At 38.2% G+C, this 23778-nt stretch overlaps 1 protein-coding gene across 2 annotated transcripts; it reads right to left on the bottom strand.

Moving 5' to 3' along the window:
- Positions 1–6993: 6993 nt before the first annotated feature.
- On the bottom strand, positions 6994–22860 carry C1QTNF3 (C1q and TNF related 3). Of its 2 annotated transcripts, none has more exons than XM_027634774.1 (6): positions 22673–22860; positions 17417–17528; positions 15046–15200; positions 10706–10835; positions 9927–10026; positions 6994–8823 (listed from the first exon to the last, which is right to left on the bottom strand). In XM_027634774.1, exons 1-6 carry the CDS (start codon positions 22754–22756, stop codon positions 8664–8666), a joined length of 741 nt encoding a protein of 246 aa, XP_027490575.1. In that variant the 5' UTR covers positions 22757–22860; the 3' UTR covers positions 6994–8663. The 2 variants fall into 2 exon arrangements, with proteins under 2 accessions (XP_027490575.1, XP_027490574.1); XM_027634773.1 differs by having other exon boundaries at positions 22469–22848.
- Positions 22861–23778: the final 918 nt, after the last annotated feature.

Consider the following 23778-nt stretch of genomic DNA (forward strand, 5'->3'; position numbering starts at 1 on the left):
TGCCTGTTTTTAGGCAAAGGGTTGGCAGTTTATGGCCCTTGTCTCGTGCTGGGGCTCCTGCCCCTCGGAGCTAAACCTGCAGCTCGCTGTGCAGTGAGCATATTCCTCAGCACAAAGAATGTGAAAATAAGCACCCTGTTTTCAGAAAACCTTCTCAGCCTCTGCCGTCGTGTTTGGCAGGGTGGCTGACAGCACTGCCAGCCACTCACCCTGGCCCCAGGCACCATGGATGGGCCAAACCCCATGCACCCCAGACCACCTGATTACACTCTGGGATATTAAAACTGTTTGGTTTTTTTCACCAGATGTTCCTTTAAACAGGGCTGTCTGACCCTGTTGTTCTTGTGGCATCAGCTGCTTACAGAACAGACATAATTCCAGGAAAGGTAATGAAACCTTTGTCATTGGATTAACCAATTGGCTTTTCAAACCTACGCCCTGCTCCCAATATTTCAGGTTACCAGCTAGCAGACAGAGCAAAGAAGCCCTTAGGAACAGTTCCATGCTCATTTCATATATTTCTTTATGTTGGTTGGACTACAAAAATATGTAAAGGCCATAAATATGAATGCAGATTTTTTTCCTACCTCTACAATAGCAGAAGAATTACCAGAATACCGTTTATTTTCCAGGTAGACACCAGCTCCTGTAATCCAAGCACTGATTGTATCCACTGCTGTGAAAGGGCCAGGAGAAAAGTATGTGCATTTTCATTCAAATGCAGCTGCCTTGTTTTGTTTGTTATCCATCTCTCTTAGATACAGTGTTCCATATAGAGGTTTCTTTTCACAGACATTATCATGTTGTTGTAGCACTGTGTTTCTCTAAATACTTTTCAGTTTCATTTGTCCCGTCACACCTTGGAGTTTGTGTTGAATACAAACAGGCAATTTCTGTTGCGTCACCTTCTTTCATTTCACCTGATGCTGTTTAGTTTATCACACCCAAATAACACCATAATCACACACTGGATAATGTCTGGATTTTGCTATGGTTTAAGTGAGCAGTCCTTTGCACCTGCTAATTTGTTGTCATCCGCAATTACAATGTGTACTCTGTGGCAGAAGCATTTAAGTCAGGACCTTATTGAATTATTTCAGTTTAAGAGAGGTGAGGGCAGCATTTTATAAGCATTAAATCCTATTTGAAAAAACTGAATTTTAAGAAACTAAGAAATACACAGGCATGAGAGAGAAACAGATATTCTAATTAACTATGAGATGAAGGCTAGTGATTTGAGTCCAGCAAACTCTCCTGAAGCAGCAAGTTGGCCAGCACAAAATATATGTTAAAAACAAGGAGTCCTCCTCTAGCATGGACTTCCAGTGAAAACAGTGCAGTATTTTATTTATGCAATACCATTTAATATTTATCATTAATATGCAACAGCAAATAGGAGGCTGTATGAATTCATCACTGCCAAGGCAATGAGTGTAGGAAAAGAAGTTGTTTTGCGGTTAAATCTGCACTGTGGGTGCAAGACCCCTTGTCAGGGTGCTTTTGTGTGCTTTATTGAATTATATCAGTGAATTGCTGTCTATATCAGTGTTTAAAAATGAAACTATATGTGCTGTGTGCTATATAAACATTTCTTGCAGAGGTACAGGCACTTCTACAATACAGGCTGGCTACAATGCATACCAGACTTTTACAGCTGGTCTCAGATTTGTTGGTTAAAATTACTCTTAGTTTTCAGTCCTTTGAAAAAATACCAAGGCAGCAATATGAAGTTATAGCTGTACACAAAACCTTGATTCTCCCCTTTTATGTGTTTATGGTTTCCAATTTAGTCCATCCTAATACATGTTTAAAGAAATACTAGTATCTGTAGAGTTTGGGGTTTTTTTGTTAAATGCAAAAGCAAGAATTGCTCACATCTGTTATAATATTCCAAGTCTTGATAATTATGTAATTGCTTAAAAATGTAACTAGTAGGTCATGACATAAGGTGAACCTTTTCTAGTAAATTCAAACATATCTACATTAAACTGAATTTAAGACCTTTAAAGATTCTCATGGAATTTATGATGGTATTTTTGTGTCCCAAGTTTATCAAAGCTTTCAGGTATGTTTGTTCTGTCCCAAAGCCTGCATTTATGCTTTGCCTGAATAGAAGCTGTGCTCCGTTCATAACACTTTTTGATATCCACAAAGATGTTGCAGGTGGTACTCCACATTTCTGACCTCGTATTGCGTGCTGTTGTGACACACTGTCCCCTGTACAATGTGCTTGTCAAATGCAGCACCTTAATCTCTGCAGTTTCAATAAACTCTTCTGTTTCAAGCATCTCTTTGCCTTTCTGTGTTTCTCTGCTTCTGTGTGAGTGTAGATTTGCACATCACTGCTCACTCTCTTAAGTGTACATCCCATCTCACGCTGTCAAAAAATCTATCCTGAGGTCATCATACTCTTCTAAAGTAGCTGTGAATCCATGCTGCTTGCAAATCTGTCTCTGTGTATCTGAGATTATGAATTATAGATTTAGAAATACAAGCTCTGTCTCATCCACAGAAAGTGACTGTATAAGCTACTCTGTCATTAAAATTGACATATCCTAGAAAAAGTACTGTTTCTGAGTAGTTTATTCTAGTCAGTCATCGAGGTGGTGATCTGGCCTTGCTGCAGTGAACAAGCTTTGCCATTAACTTTCACAGTGCCCGAAATTTGCCCCCGATACTCTGTTAAAAGTAGGAGAACAAATTACTGATGCCTGTGACTGTGTTTTCTGTACTTTGAACCTTAACCCTTGTACCTGAAGCTAAATACTCTTCTTTCCTTTGATTCACAGCTGTGACTGTTCTTCCATGATTTAGATGAAGAGAATGGCAAGTAGCTTTATGTAGATAATCCTTATTTTGGGTAATCAGGAGAAAATAAATATTTTCCTATGAGTTTATTATTAACCACTGTTGTACAGACTGGAAAATCTAGGGTTATTCACAATTTTTTTTCCCTGTATACTGAGCTTTAGGTCTGTGCTGGGCACCACATATACTACTGCTTGGCCACTCTACCCTAAACTTACTTCCAGGGAGCCATTCTTGACAGATAATGATGTCTGCCACATTCATCAAAGACAATTTCTCCTGCATTGGTAGGGCGATGGATTGAGAAACCCTTATTTTTATGAACTTGTTCCATCATCTTGCCCATGAGCCATTTATGTGTGCCTTATGGCACACACATAATACCTGTTGGCACATACATAATACCTGTTCTTTGTTTTGTGAGCCTTTAATAATTTGAGAAAGCAAACATTCTGAGAAGCAGGTAGTCTTGAAGGGAAGAAAGCATTGATCTGAAGTGATGCAGTATCTGAAAGATTTTACTCAAAACAACCATACTTCTGCAATTTGTAGTTTAAAAAATGAACAGGAGAGAAATTAAATTTCATCCTGCACTTTCAAGCCGCGAACCAGGACTTTTGATGTAGCAGAATAGCACAAACTCTGAATTCCAGTGTCCTGGCCTGAAATTCTAGTCCTTATGGACTTCTTTGATTTTCATCAACTCTACTACACTGTGAGAGCCTGCAGTGTTTTTTTGTCAAAAAAATGGCTAAGATTGGAAAACAAAGCTCTTAGAAACTATTGTAGAATGGAGGTTACTGCTGTTAATTTAATTCTGCTGATCTTTCTTACATATTAGTGTGCTCTGTTTTCGTGCTTCGTTAACTGTGGATGTAGTTACTGAATGAAGATTTTCTATATATTGGTGTCTTGCTATCACATTGCAGTGTATGGGCAATTCCATATTCAGCAAGCATCCTATACTTGCTGCTGCACAGGCCAAGAAGCAGCATCTGACTGGATGATGTAAGGAACACACTGTGAGACACATTCACAGGAAATGGAAGCTAAGATGTCAAAGATAATTTTAACATGGTTATTTCCGTTCTTGTTGTAGCAATGTAATTCTTTAAAAACACTTCTTTTTTGGATTTTTTTTTTTTTTTATGTCTGATGGATTGTTTTCAAAAAAGCAGAAGAATATCATTCCATTTCTTCAATTTTTCACTGGTTAACGCAAAGAGTCTCTTTGTTCAATAAAACCTTGCCCCATGTGGGTTTTTTTGTTCTGTGAATGTGTTCATGGAGGATGGTCTGTCCCATTCCACATGGAGATGTACAGCACTGAGCCTCTCCCACTGTCATCCTTACTGACTTCATGCCACCATCTGCAGCTGAGTTCATCCGTCCAGTAGCAGAAGAGTGGCCTAATGAGTTACTTGTTTTGGGAGGAACATGCAATATCAAGAAGCTAGCATAGTCTCTTCCCACACCTGTTGCCAGTCCTTGTGCAGCCTTAAAGGCACTCAGGAACACTAGTACTAGTGAATTAAACAGCAACAATGCTTTCCATGTCTGGGAGCTGCTGGATTGTATTGTTGTGTTAGTGAAATGGATGGATTATGCAGCTGCATTAGCATAATGGTCCAGTGAATGCCTTTAGCCCATGACAAGGAGTATCTGCCCAACTTCTTAAGTACTACTTCAGAGTTAACACAAGCCAGAGATGAGTCCCAACAGACAGTTTTGCAAACAGACACCCTGGTACAGAGGCTGAGAGAGTTTAATTAAGCCTCATCAGCATAGGCAGATGGTAACTCTGGAACAAAGAATAGACTCTGACGCTGCTTTGGTTTTTCATATCAATTTAACCAGAGGGCCAGATGATGAGGCTTGGGAAGTATGGCTGTTTTCTGCTACTACTACTCCTGTTCTGCATAATTCCCTCAAGGAAAGAGATAGTGAAAATTAATGGTACTGCAGATGCTCAAAGTCCTGCTATAACTGTGTGGTTTGGCCCAAGGACTAAAGGAACTCTCACCCTTTGGTGTAAGAGGGAACCTGGTCATACTAAGAAGTGCACATTCTACCAAGTTCTTTTAATTTATGAAGATATGTTCTAGATTTTGTGTCTTTCTTCACTGGCATCTGAGTATGACAACCAGCCTGGAGAACAGTTTTGCACGCTTCCTTTTTTTACCTCACATTTTTAAATCAGAACCGATCACTCAGTTTTTATTTCCTTTGGTTGCTGAAGCGGAACTAACTTCAAACTAGAGAAACTTTGCTACTGATTCACCAAAATGAACAACTATGGGCCTTTTCACACACTACTCAGTGACTCCCTGCAGGTTTTGTCCTTGTGTGAATTTTTTTTAAAGTTCTGAGCACAAAAAAAGTAAGTTTAATTATATGAACTAAGTAGGAGGCAAAAAAGTTTTAATTCAAAAACACTTTTATTAAAAACTGCTTCAGAAAACAGCAGGATATAATGTAGGACACAGTGAAAGAAAGGGAAAGATGAAAGATCTAAGTGAAAAGTTGTGTTCCTTATTTTCTCTGTAGAAAAATATTTCTTTATTTAAAGCCTTCCATCTGGCTCACAAGGTTTCCAGTGGGACTGAGGCTGCAAACTACTGTCAATCTAAATTGCTTCTTCAGAATCGACTCGGTCACCCTCAGGCCACGGATTAGCCTCTGAAACTAAAACCACAGACTCTTTTTTTTCTCAAAGATTTCTAATTAAACTACTTTCTGCTTTCTTTGAACACCACTCGTGAAACTGGGACCCAGCCCTATGATGCTTTCCCTCAGTTTGGTTTCATTCTGGTTCATGTATTTCTTGCACAGAAGTTGTGTTTTACCCCTACCAAGGGAGTCCACCCAGCACCCCTCCACCCACACACACATCTGTTCTGCAAAACACAGCACTTTATGCTCTTGATGCAGCTGGAGATGAGAATTGCTACATTGCAAAGATGTCACAGGTAAGGACAGCAGTCCCTGGAGCTCTGGGGGAAGGGAGGACCAGGAGTGGAGGGTGGTGTTTCACAGAGAGCAGAGCTCAGCTTGGCTCTGTGTTAGGAAGTGTTTTCTCCTGCCAGGCTGCCAGCTCCCACCACAGAGACAGGACATCACCCACCAAACCACAGCCCTCATGGCAGGCAAGGGCTTTCAGGTCTTGCCAAGTTTTGGTTAAATCTAGAAGCTCAGGGAGTGGGAGTGATATAGATTCATCTTAGCAAAGACAAAAAGCCATTAAATATACTCCAAATTGCAGCTTTTCAGTGGCCGGAAGGCTTCTCAGTCATAACAAAAGTTATAAGATACCACTTATTTTATAACAGAGGATAAAAGTCTCTGAGAGAGGACATTTTGCCTTGAGGATCTGCTAAGCAAGAGGCTTTCAACTATCAGGAGCAATGGAAAGATGACTAAATTTTGTGAACATTTCTGAGAAAAAACCCCATACATTCCACATGACTTACTGAATATAAAGCTTGTTAATGTTGAGGAACAGGAACAAACATACACAGATATTCACATCAGCTGCTATATTTTGAAGGATCTTGAAATTTATGTGTAAGTTAACCATTTATTTAAGTGTTACAACACTCAGTCAGCAGAGATTGTGCAATAATTTTGCAGAGAAAAGACTGTAGAAATTTCATACAAAACCTAGAAAGTTTTAACCTTGATGCAAAAAACTCTTTAGCTTTAATCTGGGGACTGAGACCATACTGCTTTTCAGTTATCAAGTGCTTTTATGATAATTCTTAGTCACTTTCCACTCTTAGCAGGCCAAGTTGAACACAACTTGTGAAAACAACTCAAAACAGGTATGGTAAAACACTACTTTCTTTTATATTATGACCATTAAAAGGGATAATGTAAAGGAGCTGAAAATGAGTGTATGTCTCACAGTTTCTAAGTGCTTTATTCTGACCAAAATGGATTAAAATGGCCATATCATAAAGGAAAATTAAGTCCCCAAAGAAAACCTTGAGGATTTAGATTTTATGTATATATGTGTGTGTATATGTATATGTATATATGTAAAATAAATATATTTTAACCCTTAATGCTGTCTTTCTTCCATTCAGTAGCAAAATGAATGCCTAGAAAAAGCATATTAAGAATATCTTTATAGTCTCCAAATGGCAAGGTCTTTGGTAAATGTGGATATGAACAAACGAGTGATAGTTTTGTAACCATTAATCTTTATTGGATAAATGTATGATTTACAAAGTAAGCTTATTAAAATAACATAGTCTCAGGTTTTGAAAACCTATGTGGTGCAAACCTGACCCAAGTTCATAAAGAAATGATAAAACTCATTGGACAACAGTTCATTAAAGCTAATATTTTCAGTGGTTGATGCATAAAACTAAAAAATCACAAGTCATAATCATCAAGTATCAACATGCATTTTTCTTCATACAATGTGGTTACATACGCTAGGAACACGTAAAAGGACACACAAATTCATAGGGCAGTTTTTGATTCATTTGCTCCGTTGCTGTTCTGCTGATGTCTGCATCCAGTAAGAAAGAATTTAAAATAAATGTTTTCCTAACCTCACCTGCTTGTTATACATTAATGGCAGGTAATATCTGTTAAAACAGGATTTATGTTTCATTAGGTTGTGTGTGAGGAGCAGACAATACATTCAAATTTCAGCACTGACTTTGGTGCTGACTTCAATGAATAGAAAATAGCAAGACAGAATTTCAGGGATCCAGATTTTGAAAAGGTGGTGATAAATGTTAATGCTGAAGAGTGGCTCAGTTTACTGGGACCAGAACTTCTAAGCCAGACAGCATTTGCTTTGACCAGTTAAATATTGAACTGGATTAGCTGCTGCTGCTTTGCAATGTCTTTTCCTGAAATATTGGTTCTTGGAAAGCTGCTAGGAAAACTGTATCGACAACTTCACTGTTAAGTAAATATACAATATTGTAAGGTACATCCTTCTAAAAGAGCTCCAAACACCACAAAGCTTGTGGTTCTCTGTTTGTGCTGTTGGCGTATCCTGGTTTCTCTAGCGTATATACCTCTGCTTTGACACCCTGCCTTCAGTTACATCAGATTTGAAAAGTTTTAAGGCTAGGAAGAAACATTACAGTTCCCCTGCCTGATCCCCATCACACTGCAGACTATATTACCTTACCTTCAAGCTGCTACTAAGGCAAGAACTACTAACACTCTTCCATTAAAAGAGAGAGTAAGCATAAATATGTGCTAAAAATCTGTGAAAAATGACACCAGATACATCATCAGAGGTTTGAGATGGAAATGCAATAAACCTGAATCATTGACATCTTTATTTTCACATTTTTTTCTTCTATTTGAGGAGCTCATTCTAATCCAGTACAAACTTACTCCTTTAGATCTGGTCTCAACTGAGCCTGCTTATAATACATTCAGGCCTGTTTCCATGATGCAAACTTTAATGAACATGTAATAGGAACTGAATAAATGATTAGAAAAACTTGAATCAAGTGTTCAGTTCCTGACATATACTTAACTAAAGAATATTTACAGACAAAATTGACTTTACTGGGTAAACTGCTCTCTAAATTACTTAAACTCATTTCCTTTGTTTTTCATTCACTTCGGGAAAAAGAGGAGTAGCAACATTTAAGGATTCAATAGGTGCAACCCAAACGACAATACACATGACAATACATGTGACTCTGTGTCAGTTACACAATGTATTCAGCTCATCTCTGATACACAAATAGCAACACATTGCATCAAGACAAGTCTTCTTGATCCTCCAATGTTGTAATGTTATTACACAGCCCAGTGAAAAATACCAGTTCCAAAAAAGATGTTTCCTCAGATAAACATCTGTTGGATAGTTTCTTCTTTTACTTGGTTTCAAAAAGAAGAAACCCAGCAAAGGTGGAGAAGCGTTGATGGTCCCCGTGGAGGGCTCCATTTCCCATTCGCAGCCAAACTTCATCTCCCTTCGCGAGTTTTAGGACTGCACTGTTTCCTGAAGTATCTGCTTTCCCTTTGGATTCGTAGCTGTGGATGAATATTTTACGTAAATCACCATTTTGTTTCCCAACAATGATCAAGCAAACAAACAAAAAAAAAAAATCCAAGAAAGTACATTGTTATCCTGAGCAAAACTTCCTTGAAAAGCTGCCAACGTTTTTTCAGCTTTATAAGGATATTTGGGCAACTTTCTGCATTTGATCTCCTAGTCAAATATTGCACCTTACCTAATTGCATCATTTCATTCCTTTCTGAAGTTTTGGAATTTTAACTTTTTCCAAGGCACAGGAACAAATTTTTTGTTTAAGATAAAACTCTGCTCATTCATCACAACACTACATATTTCCTGTGATGTTTCTTTTCCCTTGAAGTCATCCCAGCTAATTTTAAATGCCTCCAGGTCAGGAGTCTGATGTGAGCTGAGCCCCTGTGCTCCCAGCACAGTCAGTGGGCAGAGACAGGCAGCTCACTCCATCCTGAGGCCTTTCCTTGGAACATAGATACGTTTGATGTGGGCTAACCTCCTGGCTTTGCATGATTGTTGGTTCCCTTGCTTCCACCTGTTGCCTTTTCTGACATCAGTGCTTCAGGGCAAAAAAAAATAGAGCACTTTTTCAGGAAAGATCTATCAGGAATGAAGCAGCCTTTGGTGGTGTGCTAATGATAAAGCCAGTAAATGGAAGACCTTTGCTTCTTACTCATCCTTACTACTGCAATTTAAACACTTTTCAACTTAAAAGTAAATTGCTCTCCCCTCATCTCTAACAAGACTGTAACTAGTTGCTGAACACCTTGTTATTTCCTATATCTGACAGGCAAAATAAGGATGAAGATATATATTAGCAGAATTACAGCACATTACTCCAACCCTGACTTGGAGGGCTAATTCCTTTTCCTGGAGTTTGAGAAATTTGTCATGAAGGCTTAATTTTAGGTCCAGAATCTGTGGTGTCTATGCTCCAAATTTTCAAGCTGAGGAGGGCAAAATAAAATAGTTCTTCTTATTGATTATTTTACCCTAGTGAATTTCTTCAAAAAATTAGCAATTTCACATTTCTTGAAATGCGAGCAAGCTATCACTTTTGTAGAAACAAGTTTTTTGCATTAAAATGGTCTGGCCCTTCACTTACCTATATAAGCTGAACACTGTATTACCATTATGCATCAGGTACACGTACACTTCCTCCACATCTTCATGTTTCATCATATTGAATGTGAAGAAATACACTCCTGAAAAGATTTCCAAATACAACATGTTTGCTTCATAGAGGGGGGTAATCATGCTGCAGATTTATGCTTCTTGCTTAGAAAACATAACAGCTGAGGACAAAACTGCCTTCCAGTTATAAGTGGGTATTTTACTTCTGCTTATAGCATTCCAAAATCTGCTTAATTTTAGTTCTGCATATTGCAGGGGTTGTTCTTCCCACACCACAGCTGCATAAGATGGGGGATAGATGCAGCTGAAAAATAACCCGGGAAGAATTGCAATGCCTCATTTCCAGCCACACATCTGTTGCAGGTCAGCTCACAGCTGAACTGGGGGAAGATGGGGATGAAGAGAGTTACTGGAGGCAGAAGGCAGAGGAGGCTACTATGAAACTGCTGCTGCTACAACGTCGAGCCTGTGGTTCTCTCATCACAGTGGCTGAAGGCTACAGCAAAGTCCTGCTCCCTCCCCAGCCTTGGCCATGCCTCTTCCTCCTGCCTTTGTGCCAGCACTAGTCTCACTGGCTGGCAAGATCTCTCTTGCCGTGCTCAGTTTTCAATTAATTTTTGTCGAAAGTAGGTAGCAAAAGCTATGCAGAGCAAATCTCATCAGTGCCTTGTGCAAAGGCAGTTCAACAGTGTCTCATCATTATTCCCTACAGCTCCAAGAATTGCATTATTTTGTTTTGAAAATGCTTACCATTCACTGGAGCACCAAATCTCCCAGTCATGACATCAAAAAAATTCCCAACGTTGGTTTCAACGCTACTGAAGATGATCCCACTGTTCTGGTTGCTGAAGTGAGTAGCCATCGAAGCCATGAATGCGACCTGCAAAAATCCAGTTCTTATTCAGGCAATCGTTCATGAAAAGCACATGTGTAGAGCAATCAACTGCAGATTTTTTTCCCCTGTATTTGCAGTCTGTTTATTTTCCTGACAGAGATGTTCTTCTAGGGCTTGCTCCAAGGCCAATAAACTCCAGTAACAAAACTCCCATTGAATGAACCTGGAAGAGTCTGGGCTTCTTACATTCAATTGGACTATTCATGACTGTAAAGTAGGTGCATGTTCAAGTTTTTGCAGTTCTGAACCTTCACTTCAGATTTTATCTACTTTTAAGTCTCTGTAGGATGATGCAACAGAAAAATGGTGTCAAAATGGATGGTGTTTCTGACAGAAGTGTTTTATATAGTTTTTATAAATTCTGCAGTGCATTTACACTGCATATTGCTTTAATTGAATGTGTGAAAATAAATGATATTTGGTAAAGTACATACAGATTTGTGTTTCTTAGCTCTAACTACCTTAGAGATGCATTAAGCAGTTTTATTAGTGGTTCTCTAGAAGTGCAGCTGCTAAGACTCAACATTCACAGTGTTTGTTATCTCTTATCAGTTGTCCTCAGTCATGAAAACAGAGAGTGGTGGAGACAAAAGAGGAAACTAAGAAAGTGTGAACTGTGTTTCAACTTCACATTTTACTTCTTGTCATCAAAAATGTTTCATAGGAAGCAGTGCAAAATGTCCACATTGGACAACTCAAATTACCTTCAGCAAGATACCAGGGAATGATCCTGCCAGCTTGCATGGTCAGGGACAGGGGTGATCTTTTCTGTGAGTGTACGATCCCCCCTCATCTGACTGTCAGTAAATAGGGTACAGGCAGAATTGCTGAACTTTGTTGCCAGAAGGTCACATAAAGACTTGTCTATTTATTTCTATCTCAACATTTTACATGACAAGTATTCACCTGCAGTTGTTACAGCCCATCACAAAAATGACATTTTTTGGTGTCATTCCAGTTACACTGGTATTTAAAGGATAAAAAACTATCACAAACTTCTTTTGATTTCAGATCCAATGAGAACAAAACCAAAACAGACAATCAAATTCAAGTCTGGATCCAACAACGGAAATCATTAGCCATCTGTTCAGAAATCTGAGGAGCTCCAGATGTGAGCTGAAGGCTTGGGCTGATTTTCCTTATCCCTGCATGGATGCATTTTCTATGATGGCAAATTGTTAACTTCTTGCTTCTCAGCCAGGATCACATCAAAGTTCATCATGTGTTAAAGGAAAGCAGCTGCAGTGACAGCTTGATGGTATTTGTTGCTTTTTGTCTAGATTCCATTTCACAGTCTCTTTGACCCTAAGTTGCTTTCCTTGGGCTCATCAGAAGAGCTGAAAAAGATGTCCTTTCTTCCTAGGTCTCATCTAGAAGTAACAGGTCAACAGGGATACACCAAGTTTTCCAAAATAATCCTGTACTTAAAACAGTATTGTATTCAAAAGTGTTTTCTCCTATACCTACCCCAACTGTAAAATTGTTAAGCATGATGCTAACAAGAAATTATATGCTATGCCATAAGAATTTTTAAACACATCTTTTAAAAGCAGTGATGGCATTTTATTTGGAAATAGGTATTTGATATGTTTTGAAGCTGGCTCCCTACCAAGTCTCCAAACCTTACCACAAGAAGTCCCCCCCCTGCCAAACCTCAGGGAGAAGAGGGAGAAAAACAACCAAGAAAAAACCAAAACGAGAGAGACAGCTATAGCAATATACATATAAATATATTTGCACTTATGTTACAGTTATATACAATTGAAATATATATACAATTTCACAAGGGAAAGGGAAGGGAGAAGGGAAAAAAAGGAATGAAACCAAAATAAAATACATATATATCCTGATTAGTAGCCCAGTATCTAGCAACTAAAAGAGTTAGCAAAGAAATACCTCACTACTCTCCTTGGGACAACTGAGAGTCGCTCTGGAACGATCGCGGGCAACCTCCGTCTCCCAAGGTCGCCAAGGCCTTACCAGGCCTCACTCCCCAACATTGCAGACTCAACAGCAGGGAACCTGCACCTCCAAGCCACCAGAAGGAAAGAGAGCGAAGGCCTTTCCTCCTTTCTTCTTATAGTCTGGCTTATGTAAAAATCGTAGGGAATAGTGGGTAAATCTCGGCCCTTCCTTGTCTACAAACTGGTCACCAAAGAAGGCCTAGACCAAACTACCACAGTATTAAAATATGAGCTTTTTTTAATTCATTCCCTTTCATTTTTCAGTTTTAATTAAATTACTACTCTTATCTTTATGTAAGAAAAAACAGTGATAGTTCATTTTAAAATTGCAAAAGGATATGTGTTGAATGGAATTATGTTTTCAAGATATTCAGCTATATCATGAATTCTAGCTCATTCTTTAAGATTACTAAAATAATTCTACTTTATTACAAAAGTCCATCCATTTTTGAAACTGTTTTCATTCTGAGTTGTATTCTGTGCAATTATCCCATCTTCATGCACCCCTTCAGGGTGGGGAATTCAAACATACACAATTCCAAGAAATCCAGAGTAATTTTTCCACACTGCACCTGTTGGTTGTACTGTTGATTTTACTGTTAATTTTCATGCCTTTTATGAGGGTGTAAAATATATATGAATGACTGTTATTGGCAAACAAGGTTCTTCAGTTAAGAGGGGTATATGTGGAAACAGGTCAGAACATCAGAGGGTTTGAAGTGCTATTTATCATTGTGCATGTGTGCTTTATCCCATTTTGCCCCTTCTGTGGTGGATTTGGTTTGGGGGCTACAAATCAGGTCAAGGCTAAGATGATTCCACTTAAGAGTGTTTGTATGAGGGAGGATGTAACCTCCCTTATAGTTTTTGGAGATCTATATACTCTCTGGTTTCTGAAGTGTCATTTGCCCAAGAGCAGTAGTGACTGTCAGATTTAGCCGAGTTGCTATTCAAGATCCTAAGAAATTATAATGGAAGCTTAGATGCTTCTCTCACATGTGGGCTGTCTGGAGATGAATCTGACTGCCATCATTTTCCCACACAAATGCACCTGGTGCCTTCTGAAGTGTTTCGGGATTCCCCACACCAGCTGATGTGACCTTCAGGAATTCCCTCCATTGTGGAAGGTGGAGACCAGGAGGGATGTATCTCAGTGGCTTGCCCCATGCATCTAAATCTTGCCTTTAGCACCCTAGCTGCACTATGTCATAAAGGCAGTCAAGTCTTCCTGCTATTGCAGATGAACTGCTCGTATATTGCTACACAGTGATATACAGTGGGGGCAACTCATTTATATCCCCTTTGCAACAGCAACCAGGGGTCTTAAGCTATCCAAATGCCATGTACTTTTTGTTGTTTTAAGAACAGGACTACAACGTGTCTCTACTGTGCTTCATGTATATATATATATATGTGTGTGTGTGTGTGTAAGTGTGTATATACACACATACAAGCTCTCTGCCATCTGCCAGATTCCTGGGATATGAAGAAGCTCTAATGCAAAAACTGTGAGATAATGCCAACACAGTCTTGAGCTCAACAGCTCAAGCTTGAACCCTGCTCATCTGGCTTTTGGGTTCATTCATAGGCAGAACCTACAAGGCCCCCAACACATTTAAGGTATCTAGAGATATCATGGCTGGGCTTCACGAATGAAGATTTGGGAAGGCTCTATCCACATTTGTTACAGAACAAATATATCTAGAGATATACATATACAAAAATCTACCAAGGGGAATTTTTTAAAACTAGAGGACTCTGCACTCAAAGGTTTGAGACCATACTTTGAGGAACTGGATACACTTGCTTCTGAGAATCTCACAAAGCCTGACTGTCCTGAGAAGCGTGAGTGACTCCTTTACTCTTTTCATATGCTGTAGGAAGCACAGTTATTATGTGATACAGCTTGGTAGAAAAATGATAGTCCCAGCAATTCTCCTTTAATAACTTAGATACTGGCTTTTTGCCCTCAAAGAGAAGCATATGTGTTTCTTCCTGCCCATTTCTCAGCTGAATTCTAACTCTAAAGAAAGACTTAACCCTTTGTTTTCCAGGAAGATCTGGCAGAGTACATTTGTCTGTCAGGACAAGGGCTATATACACCTCTTACAGTATTCATTTACAGGGGGATTTACTTCTTAATTATTTTACAGTAGTAAGGTGCTGTTTTTCCATGAAGGAAACCATAACTTGAGATTTGCTATAGCCAACATGAACCAGAGAATTTGTACCTGTAGCTCTGGGGGAATCCCAGGATAACCCTTCTCTCCTTTGGGTCCATGATGGCCACGTTCTCCCCTTGGTCCCATATCTCCTTTGTCTCCTTTCTCACCTTTGGCTCCTTCCTGGCCAGTTGCTCCATTATTTCCGTTGTTTCCATGATTTCCTGAAAGGAAGCAAAGCTTCTGTTTAACTTAAATCATGTAATGTATTTTAACAGATAAGTGTGACGAGGTCCTCTTCCATCCGTTTGCAACACATCTAATCTTCAGTACCATAAACCACAGACTGGGCTGTGATGGATAAGAAAGCGCTGCGTGCTTAAACTGAAGGTGAAGGTTTTGGTGAGCAAGTTTCCAGAAGGACATAGACTGATATTTAAGAGTTAACCTTCATGCTGTCTTGGTGTTGCTGTATAACCTGCCGTTGTCTCAAGTCGTTGCTTTGCTGAGAAGTTCAAGAAGATCTCAGCAGATGTGGGGCTCAAGGAAAGGGAAAGCCACTGCCTGTTGACACATGCTAGGTAGCCTGCAAAAGCTCTCTTGCTATCCTTTGGTGTAAAAACTTACTTCCTGGTAATTTAAGTTAATCATGGTAGGATAAGATAACATTGAATAACATTTTACTGTATTTAAAACACATCCACACAAATGAAGAGTGGCTGTAGCATTAACTAGCTCTATGACCCATCTGTGCCAAAAACAGGAGAGTGTGCATTCTCAGACTACTGGGTGCTTGAAGGGGTTGATGACTGCATGTTTCTAGATTTAAAGAGAGACTGAATTTTTATTATTAAGCTTTTCTGAGATGGCTTATTGTAAAAAGACTCATTATAAAGTATATTCCTGCTTCTGCAGTATTACTTACTCCCTGATGTTTACTGAGGAAATTACTGAGCAAATGTCTGTGCAACTGACAGAATTTTAAAACTGGCTAGAATTACTAAGCAATTATTATGCCTCCTGCAGCAAAAGCCTGATCTTTCAACTCAGGGGATTAATTAATATCATCATTATTCTAATTCTACCTGAACTGAAGTTAGGTGCTCTGTAACTCTGCTTCTCCTTTGATTATTCTCTCTGGTTACAAATTTCCAAGAAGAATAGTGTTGTTTGAGATCACATCTGATGATAAAGTGATTCTTCAGATTTTTTGTATTGAGAAAAAAATTACATCAAACGAGGAAGATAAATGGCGAAAGAAATATAAATTTTTGTTTGGATAGAGGAATCTTTAACTCTTAAAAATAACAAGAATGATCTTTATGTAAAGCCAGAACTACTTTTCTACCAGTTCAGAACAGAAGTCTGCAAGCAGCACTGGATTCAATCAAAGGGAAAAGCAACTGCCGTTGTTCCCCTTACAGGCACAACAATATGAAATCCAGCAGATGAAGGAGACAGAGAAATTACAGGGTACAGAAGGTTGCTGCCAGCCATTTGTTTGTGGCATCCTGTGGTGACAAGAAAGTGGGACTTGGATACATGAGAAGAGGACTAGGCTGTGTCCCAGCATGTCCACTGCAGCCTCAGAAGTGTGGGTCTAGTATAAAATCGTGTCCTGCTCCTAAGAAGCCAACAATTTATTAATGAGTAATGGGTCACTGAATTTCATTTTTACTGTGATAACAGAAGATGTAAGCTTTTGAAGATGAGATGAGTCTGTTGGTCAGTGATGTGTTCATTTATGTTACTCATCTGCTTTAGGAATGGTGATTTTCAAATCCCTGAAGGTAGCTGCCATAACAAAGTTACAGCAACATGCAACTCACTTTTTCCCTTCTCTAGGCTCTTCTATTTCCATACCATTTATCAGATCAAAGTACACACTTTTCTTGTGTATCCTGTTCTTCTCTGTGCATTTTTAATGGGAATAAAAAAAAGGTAGCATTTATTATGGAAGACAAGATGAAAGAAGGAAATTAAGGAATTTTTATGAGAGAATAAAAGTATATGTGTCTCTGTAAAATACTGGCTAGCAGTATGCTAGATGAAGAAAATCTCTTGAATACAGTACACAGTAACACAGCTGGAAATACAAAGGTGATCGCAATAATCAACTCCAGGGAACAAGTTCTTCCAACTTTAATGGAATTTTCATTCTGCTTTAAGAAGAGAGACTAATTTACCCCAGAAATGTAATAAGATTACTTTCAGTATGAATTTGTGAAAGCTGAATTTTAATAACAAACAGGTTTTCAGTGGAAAATACTTTAGAATATAACTGAAAATATATGTCTACCCAGAAATTATAGAAAAACTTGTTGCTGAATCTATCCCCAAATACTGATATTTGGGCCACTCTTTGATATTTCATAGAATAGCTTGGAATTTATAGCCTGAAATTAGACTAATCAAAAAATTAATTAAATTTCATCTTTACCTGGCATCCCAGGGGGCCCAGGAGGTCCTGGGGGCCCTTGATAGAGTCGAACTCCGAAGTCACCACGGCAGCAGGAACTACAGTCTGAATTCTGTGGTCCAGGCTGGGGGGGCTAAGTGCACAAAAATAAGCTTTAAGTAGCTCATTCATGGAGGACATCAGTCTTATGCATGTTGGTTACAGGGTCTTCATTATATATTCTCTGTTTATATATTTGGTAAGTTTTCAAAATATTTCTTATCTGTGCTGAAATCTCACATGCTTGGGTTGTCCCTGAAGGTGTTATTTTTGGAAGTTTTAAGGGAATAGCTCTTAAAGTGTTCTAAGAGCTATATGAATATTAAAAAAACACCAGCTTATCCTGTCAATTAATGAGGGTTTAGAAAATAAAATGATACCAAGTAATGAAATTTTGATGCATATTTCAGTGAGATTCCCATCCTGATCCCACATTTCAACTGACCTCTGATGACAAACAAGCTTATATACCCACAGGATATATTAAAAAAAGGCTGTGCAGCATATTCCTATTCATGATCCCAGACCTGCATATTTATGGGCTATTAAAGTTAGGAGAACCTAAAAAATTGCCAAGGTACAAAAAAAAAAATTTGAACTTACATGGTGTTAGGGGCTTCTGATTATTTGTAGTGGTGACTGTGTAACTATGAAAACCTATTTGCATGCTGAAACTAATATAGCAGCATAAATAAATGAATGAGTTTATTATATGCAGCTCAGCTACTGTAGTAATAGCTTAATAATAGACTTGTTTAAGTGTTTTTCTTTTTCATATTATTGTATTTATACTAATGGAGTCTCATTCAATTCTGACTGGATTTCATAACTAGGCTTAGTCACCACAAATCTTCCAGTGGGTCAGCTGAGGCAGAGGTGCAGGGTTTGATTTTATTTCTCTACCTCTTCCTTATTTGTCCCTCTTTGTTTCTTTGCCCCTATAATTCTTTGCTGATATCCTGAGATGCAGTTCTTAAAATCTAGAGAGGGATAATTACACCAATCCAACCTCTACTTTTCTCTAATAATTGTACTATTTGTCTTCCTCCTCTTTCTTTCCCCTCATCTTTAGCACTGATAAATTACTTTCTTAATGCAGACTTACTGGTTTAATGGCAGCAAATGAGCCTCTGGTGGGATGGGAGCTATCAAATGAACACACAGATATGCTTATTTCTACCCTCAGTGTCATCAGCTGACTTCATCTGAAACACTAAAGCTTTCTGCCTGCGTTTTGAACGATAGCAAGCACACTCCCAGAATTCATTAATTTCAGGAGGCTTTGGAGTTTATGGATTCAGAAAACACCTTTCATACCACAACCAAAATACTGCAACTCCTCCACTGGGACATATATATGCTCTCTCCAGCTGGAACCAACGATGGTGGAGTTACCATGGGAATAAAGGCTGACTTGACAGCTAAACAAGTATCCTTCATATTCAGAGAGTTATGGAAATGTTAAGACTTGCCAATGGGCAGAAGAGCTTCATATTTATGGGTTTGGTCAAAGCTATGCTTTTTAGCTTAATTCTGGACAAGGTCCATATTTTCTGAGAAAAATGACTCTTGCACTGTCTGTTCCCAGAGAAACTCTTTGTATGTTTCTTGCTGTTTTGTGTCTCCTAGTTGTTAGGAAGAACATAACTGACAATCACCCAGTATACTGTTTATAATTTTCCTACTATGAGAGAAGAAGTAGGCCTACTTTTCAGCTCGTTTTCAGTCCTTAAAAGGGAGACAAGTATAGGAGGACTGGAATTGTGCAAGCATTTTGTACCCCCTAAAATAATGACAATTGTTGCACTGAGATTAAAATATCCGGTTCTTTTTAGATAGTAGTTCATATTCATGTTAAATGGGAAGGCAAACTGTATACACACCTACCAAGAGCAAATAAGTCATACCAGCCTAGAGATATCCAAAAACTTGGAACTGTGGATTTTTGGTAAGGGAAGACATGAATCCAGCAAAGTGGACTGCATGCGAGACTCTCTTAAGTCTGCCTCCAGGTGTGATTTGTCTTTATCACACAATGCACTGAAATCCTAAACAACATTATTAGCTAACCAGCTGTGTTATCATAAAAAATGAACTAGTGCCAGTCATAAACAAGTGCTGTTTGGCATTACCTTGAAAAAAACTCAGCAGGTTTTTACATGTGAAATGAGGCAAGTCCTGCCAGTCTGTTTGTATGCAAATAGTTCCACTGACTTCAAAATAACTACTTATGCAAGTCATGAAGTAATATTAACTCATTGTCTTTACTGATCTTTTCACTAAGAGGAAAAAATGTTCACAATCAACTGCCAAGTATAATGAATATTCAGGATACTCTTTTGATCTCTAAAAACAGAGAACTTCATGAAGAGTATATTTAAAGGAAAAATGTGTTCCTAAAGTAAAATTACACTCAAATGTGACACAGAGATTAATTACAATCTACTTGCCAAAGGCATTCTGTGTAGCCATTTGTGCATAAATTTTATCACACAGTGAATCTTTGGCTTTACTCTCAGAACATAAATATGATTTAGGAGCTTGTGAAATGCATCTGCCACATTGATATCCTAATACAGATAGAAAACTGGAAATATTTCTGAGGTTATATGCTAAATTTCCTGTGATTTAGTATGTAGGAGAAATTTCTAGGCAACAGATGGTCTATAAAATCCTCTCAATTTAAAACTGTGAACAAATCATAATTGGAGACCCAGTCCTTTTTAACTTCGTGATTAATTTTGTGAGTTTCTATTTTATGGTCTAAGGCAATTCAGAAAAGGAGTAATGCACCTAAACAATTCTTGGCTCCTGTTCTGTAAAATAGTGTGCCTCTGTGGGCACTAGCACCCTCCATGCATCCTCTCTAAGCAAAGAAACAAACAAAAGTTGCCAAAATTCAGGGTAAAACACTACTTGGATGAAGAATATCTAGAGATTTTGAAAGAACAACCTGAAAAGGAAAAATGGTCTGTCATGGCTCCCCATAGTCACTAAGAGTTCTTGTGCTTGAGAAATGCACATTATATTTCACATAAGTAAACAGCAGTGTGGAAACTGGCCCTATACCCAGTGCAGCAAAGATAACTGCAAAGACAAATGCTATTGTCTCTGTTCCACAACAAAAAATGGGGCCTTTAAAACACTTTAACAAGAGGGTAAAATTCTCCAGCCTAAATTCTCTCTAGCTGGGTAAAGCAACTCCACCTAAAACAACCATGAAAGTAGGAACTTAAGGATTGAACAGTTTCCACATAGCTCAAGGGGAAGAGACAGGTTTGACATGAATTAAAACATGTCAGTGCCACCTTTGTTTTTAATCTGCCTAGAAATTCCTGGAGTCTGGAACTGGAAAACACCTATTACGTAAGCCACTCTGTAATTGATTATCCCTGTCATGCATCTGTTAGTGCTCTATTTCATTCCAGCAAGCCAAAAATTGCATCATTTCCCAAAAAAAGAATTCTTCTTAGAGAGGGCCTGGCAGGTAAGTGACTGCCATCAGCTGTACTCAGACTCACTGGGCTCATTTTTAATGTCAGAGCCTCTTCCCCCAGCAGACAACTCCAAACATACTGCATTAAACCCTCTGACGAGAGACACATGCATCCCAAACACAGTGACACTTTCTGTGAGGGAGAGTTTGACCCCTATAAAGTTATAATTTTGTATTAAATCCTGAAATTATGTATTAAATCTGAACTTATGTTGATTTAAAAGGGAGTCTTTTTAGATGTCAATAGTATATAGTATGTAGAAAGCAGCTGTAGAGAGAACTGCACATACTAGTTGGCTCTTTGGACTGTGCACCTGATGTTTTACACTGTTTATATACTGCAAGCACAATATAACATGCTTACAGTTAAAATATCTGCTTTGCTGAATGCACTGGAGGAACATTTAGCTCCTGCCCAAGAAGTACAAAATGCAAGGCACTATAAAATTTAAATACAGGGAATACAGTGGTGTATTAAACCTATTCCTATATTTGGATGTGTTTCAGTTCTTCATGCCTAGGACAAAATTAAAATCAAATCTCTTCTTTGCTTATCATGATGCAGATTATTATTCAACACTTGTCTGCATGTCCTTGATTTTGGCAATTCAAAATATCATAGTTTGATCTGAGAGTTTTAAAAAACCCCAGTGATAAAAGTTGAACTGGAATGTTTCAGGACTGAAATGTTTTTATCAGCTAGAGGAATAAAACACTCATGTTCTTACTGTTTCTAAAAAACATTGGTAAGAAAAAAGCTTCGAGTGCAATTTTGTTTTGCCTAGTGCTAGAAAAACTTCATCTTCTGCCCTTCAGATTTTTTTCTTTTAAATTTGTACTGCAATATTTTATATATAATCAAGTTATAACATTTTCCCTTTGATGTAAGCTAATGATGACAGTATCTAAAGTGGCATGAAAGGCATAAAAAGATTCCCAGTTTAAAAGGCAGATACTGCAGATGATTAGACTTTCACTGTGAGTCTTTTTCTTCTGAAACTCTCTCAAGTTGATATACATTATTAAATCTATTCATTCCATTAGTACCTGTTTTTTTCAAGCTACTCCTTAGAATAAAATTTTTGAACACTCAGAATTTCATTATGTTTCTCTCAAGCTCAAAAAATATACTTTACATATGTCATTTTCAAGTAAAGTTATTGTCTGCTAATTGAATCTTTCCAAATACCTCTAGAACTCTGTAATTTTCTGTCACATCCCTATGAGTTAGAAAATTCTAAAACTTTAATATTTTAAATAAGTAATACCTTGGGATAATTAAGAGACTATATATCAGAATATATGATTTCACATTTTCATCAGAACAAAGAGTTTCTGTCTATGTTGAAACCAGTGTCCCCAACCACTGCTGGTTCTACCAGCTAATTAAAAGATCCTATAAAGCAACCCAGCAGGATACAGACCAATACACAGCTTTAATAACAACTATTTCATAAATATATCACTAATAATATTACAAAAAAAAAATAATATCTCATTAGCTTTAAAGATATCTTTAGAAGATTAATTCAGAGTACCTGGACTCTATCTGAGGTAGTCAGTTCTACATCATCTACCTCTGGTCTCAGGACTTTTTGGTCTGTAGAAGTGCTATTATCAACAGTCCACTCTATAAGTTGATTCCGCTGTTTCAATATTTCCCTGCTTCTGGAACCTTTATGACCAGTCTGGTGGTGACTTTGCAATATTTTGGCCACTGGTTTATAAGATCTTCTGCTCACCTCCATGTATTCATCTTGACACAGGCAAAATGGAAGAAAAAATAAAGCCAGTAGATGCCAACTGATGAAATCCTTCTCTGCCATGTTATTCAAAATAATTTTTCAGGAGTCCAGCAAATGTCTTGCAGAAGAACCTCTTTCCTGCACCAGGAGTTATGTGGTCCTTTCAGCTTTTCCACTAGTAAGCCTGGCACTGAGACCAGTACCAGGTTTTATACGGTTGCATGCAATAAATAAAACTAAAAATGCCAAAGTGACAGGATCCTTCATCCAAAATCAGTCATGCTCCTTTAAACAAACCAGGCATTATTCACCACTTCACCACCACAAGGAAAATTGATTTGTATGCTGGAAATGACCACAGCATTTAATGGACTCCTGTGGTTCCTATTTGGGGGCATTAAAAAATGTAGCACCTTTCCTTTGGCATGTTTTTGTTTAAGTGTGAAAAAATGTGATGGAAATGGAGAACATGTGGCTAATGGTTTACGCTCCTTGATTAGACATGGAAAGGCTGTGAATTCACACTCTTAAATGTCTTTTGGACACAGTCACCTTTCTTATTTGCCAGGAAATTCACACACACAACTGCGTCAGCCCAGTCCGAAAAATCCTTCCAAAAGCAATTAGGAAACAAAAGCACAAGAGGAGCTTTTGCATATGATCCTGACCCAATGGCTGTTTCTGACTACGCTTTTCATTCACTAGAAGAAAAATATTGAATTTCTGTCAGTTGGCCAACACTGGAAGGAGACTGGGTAAGTAGCTTTGAAAAACTGGGTTGAATTCAGATTCACAGGGCCCCATTTCTCAGCATTAGTTCAACATACTCAGCCAGGCAATATTTTTTCCCTTGAGTTCCTAATGTTTTCCTAAATGCAATTGCCAAACCAAGTTTTATATTTTGCTGCCAGGTAAATATAAATTTACCAGGGGCTTATTTCAGACTAAAAGAATCAAATTATGTATGTATAATAATAATATCCTTATTTTAGTTTTTGAACCATCCACCAATGTTCTCTAGAAAGCCACAACCGCAGGATGCAGTTCTGCTTACACATTCACATGCACACCCAACCTTCCCAAGAGCAATTAACTCCTCAGGC

This window comes from Corapipo altera, unplaced genomic scaffold, assembly GCF_003945725.1.
Source record: "Corapipo altera isolate COAL_440 unplaced genomic scaffold, ASM394572v1 61411, whole genome shotgun sequence".
Lineage (NCBI taxonomy): Eukaryota > Metazoa > Chordata > Aves > Passeriformes > Pipridae > Corapipo > Corapipo altera.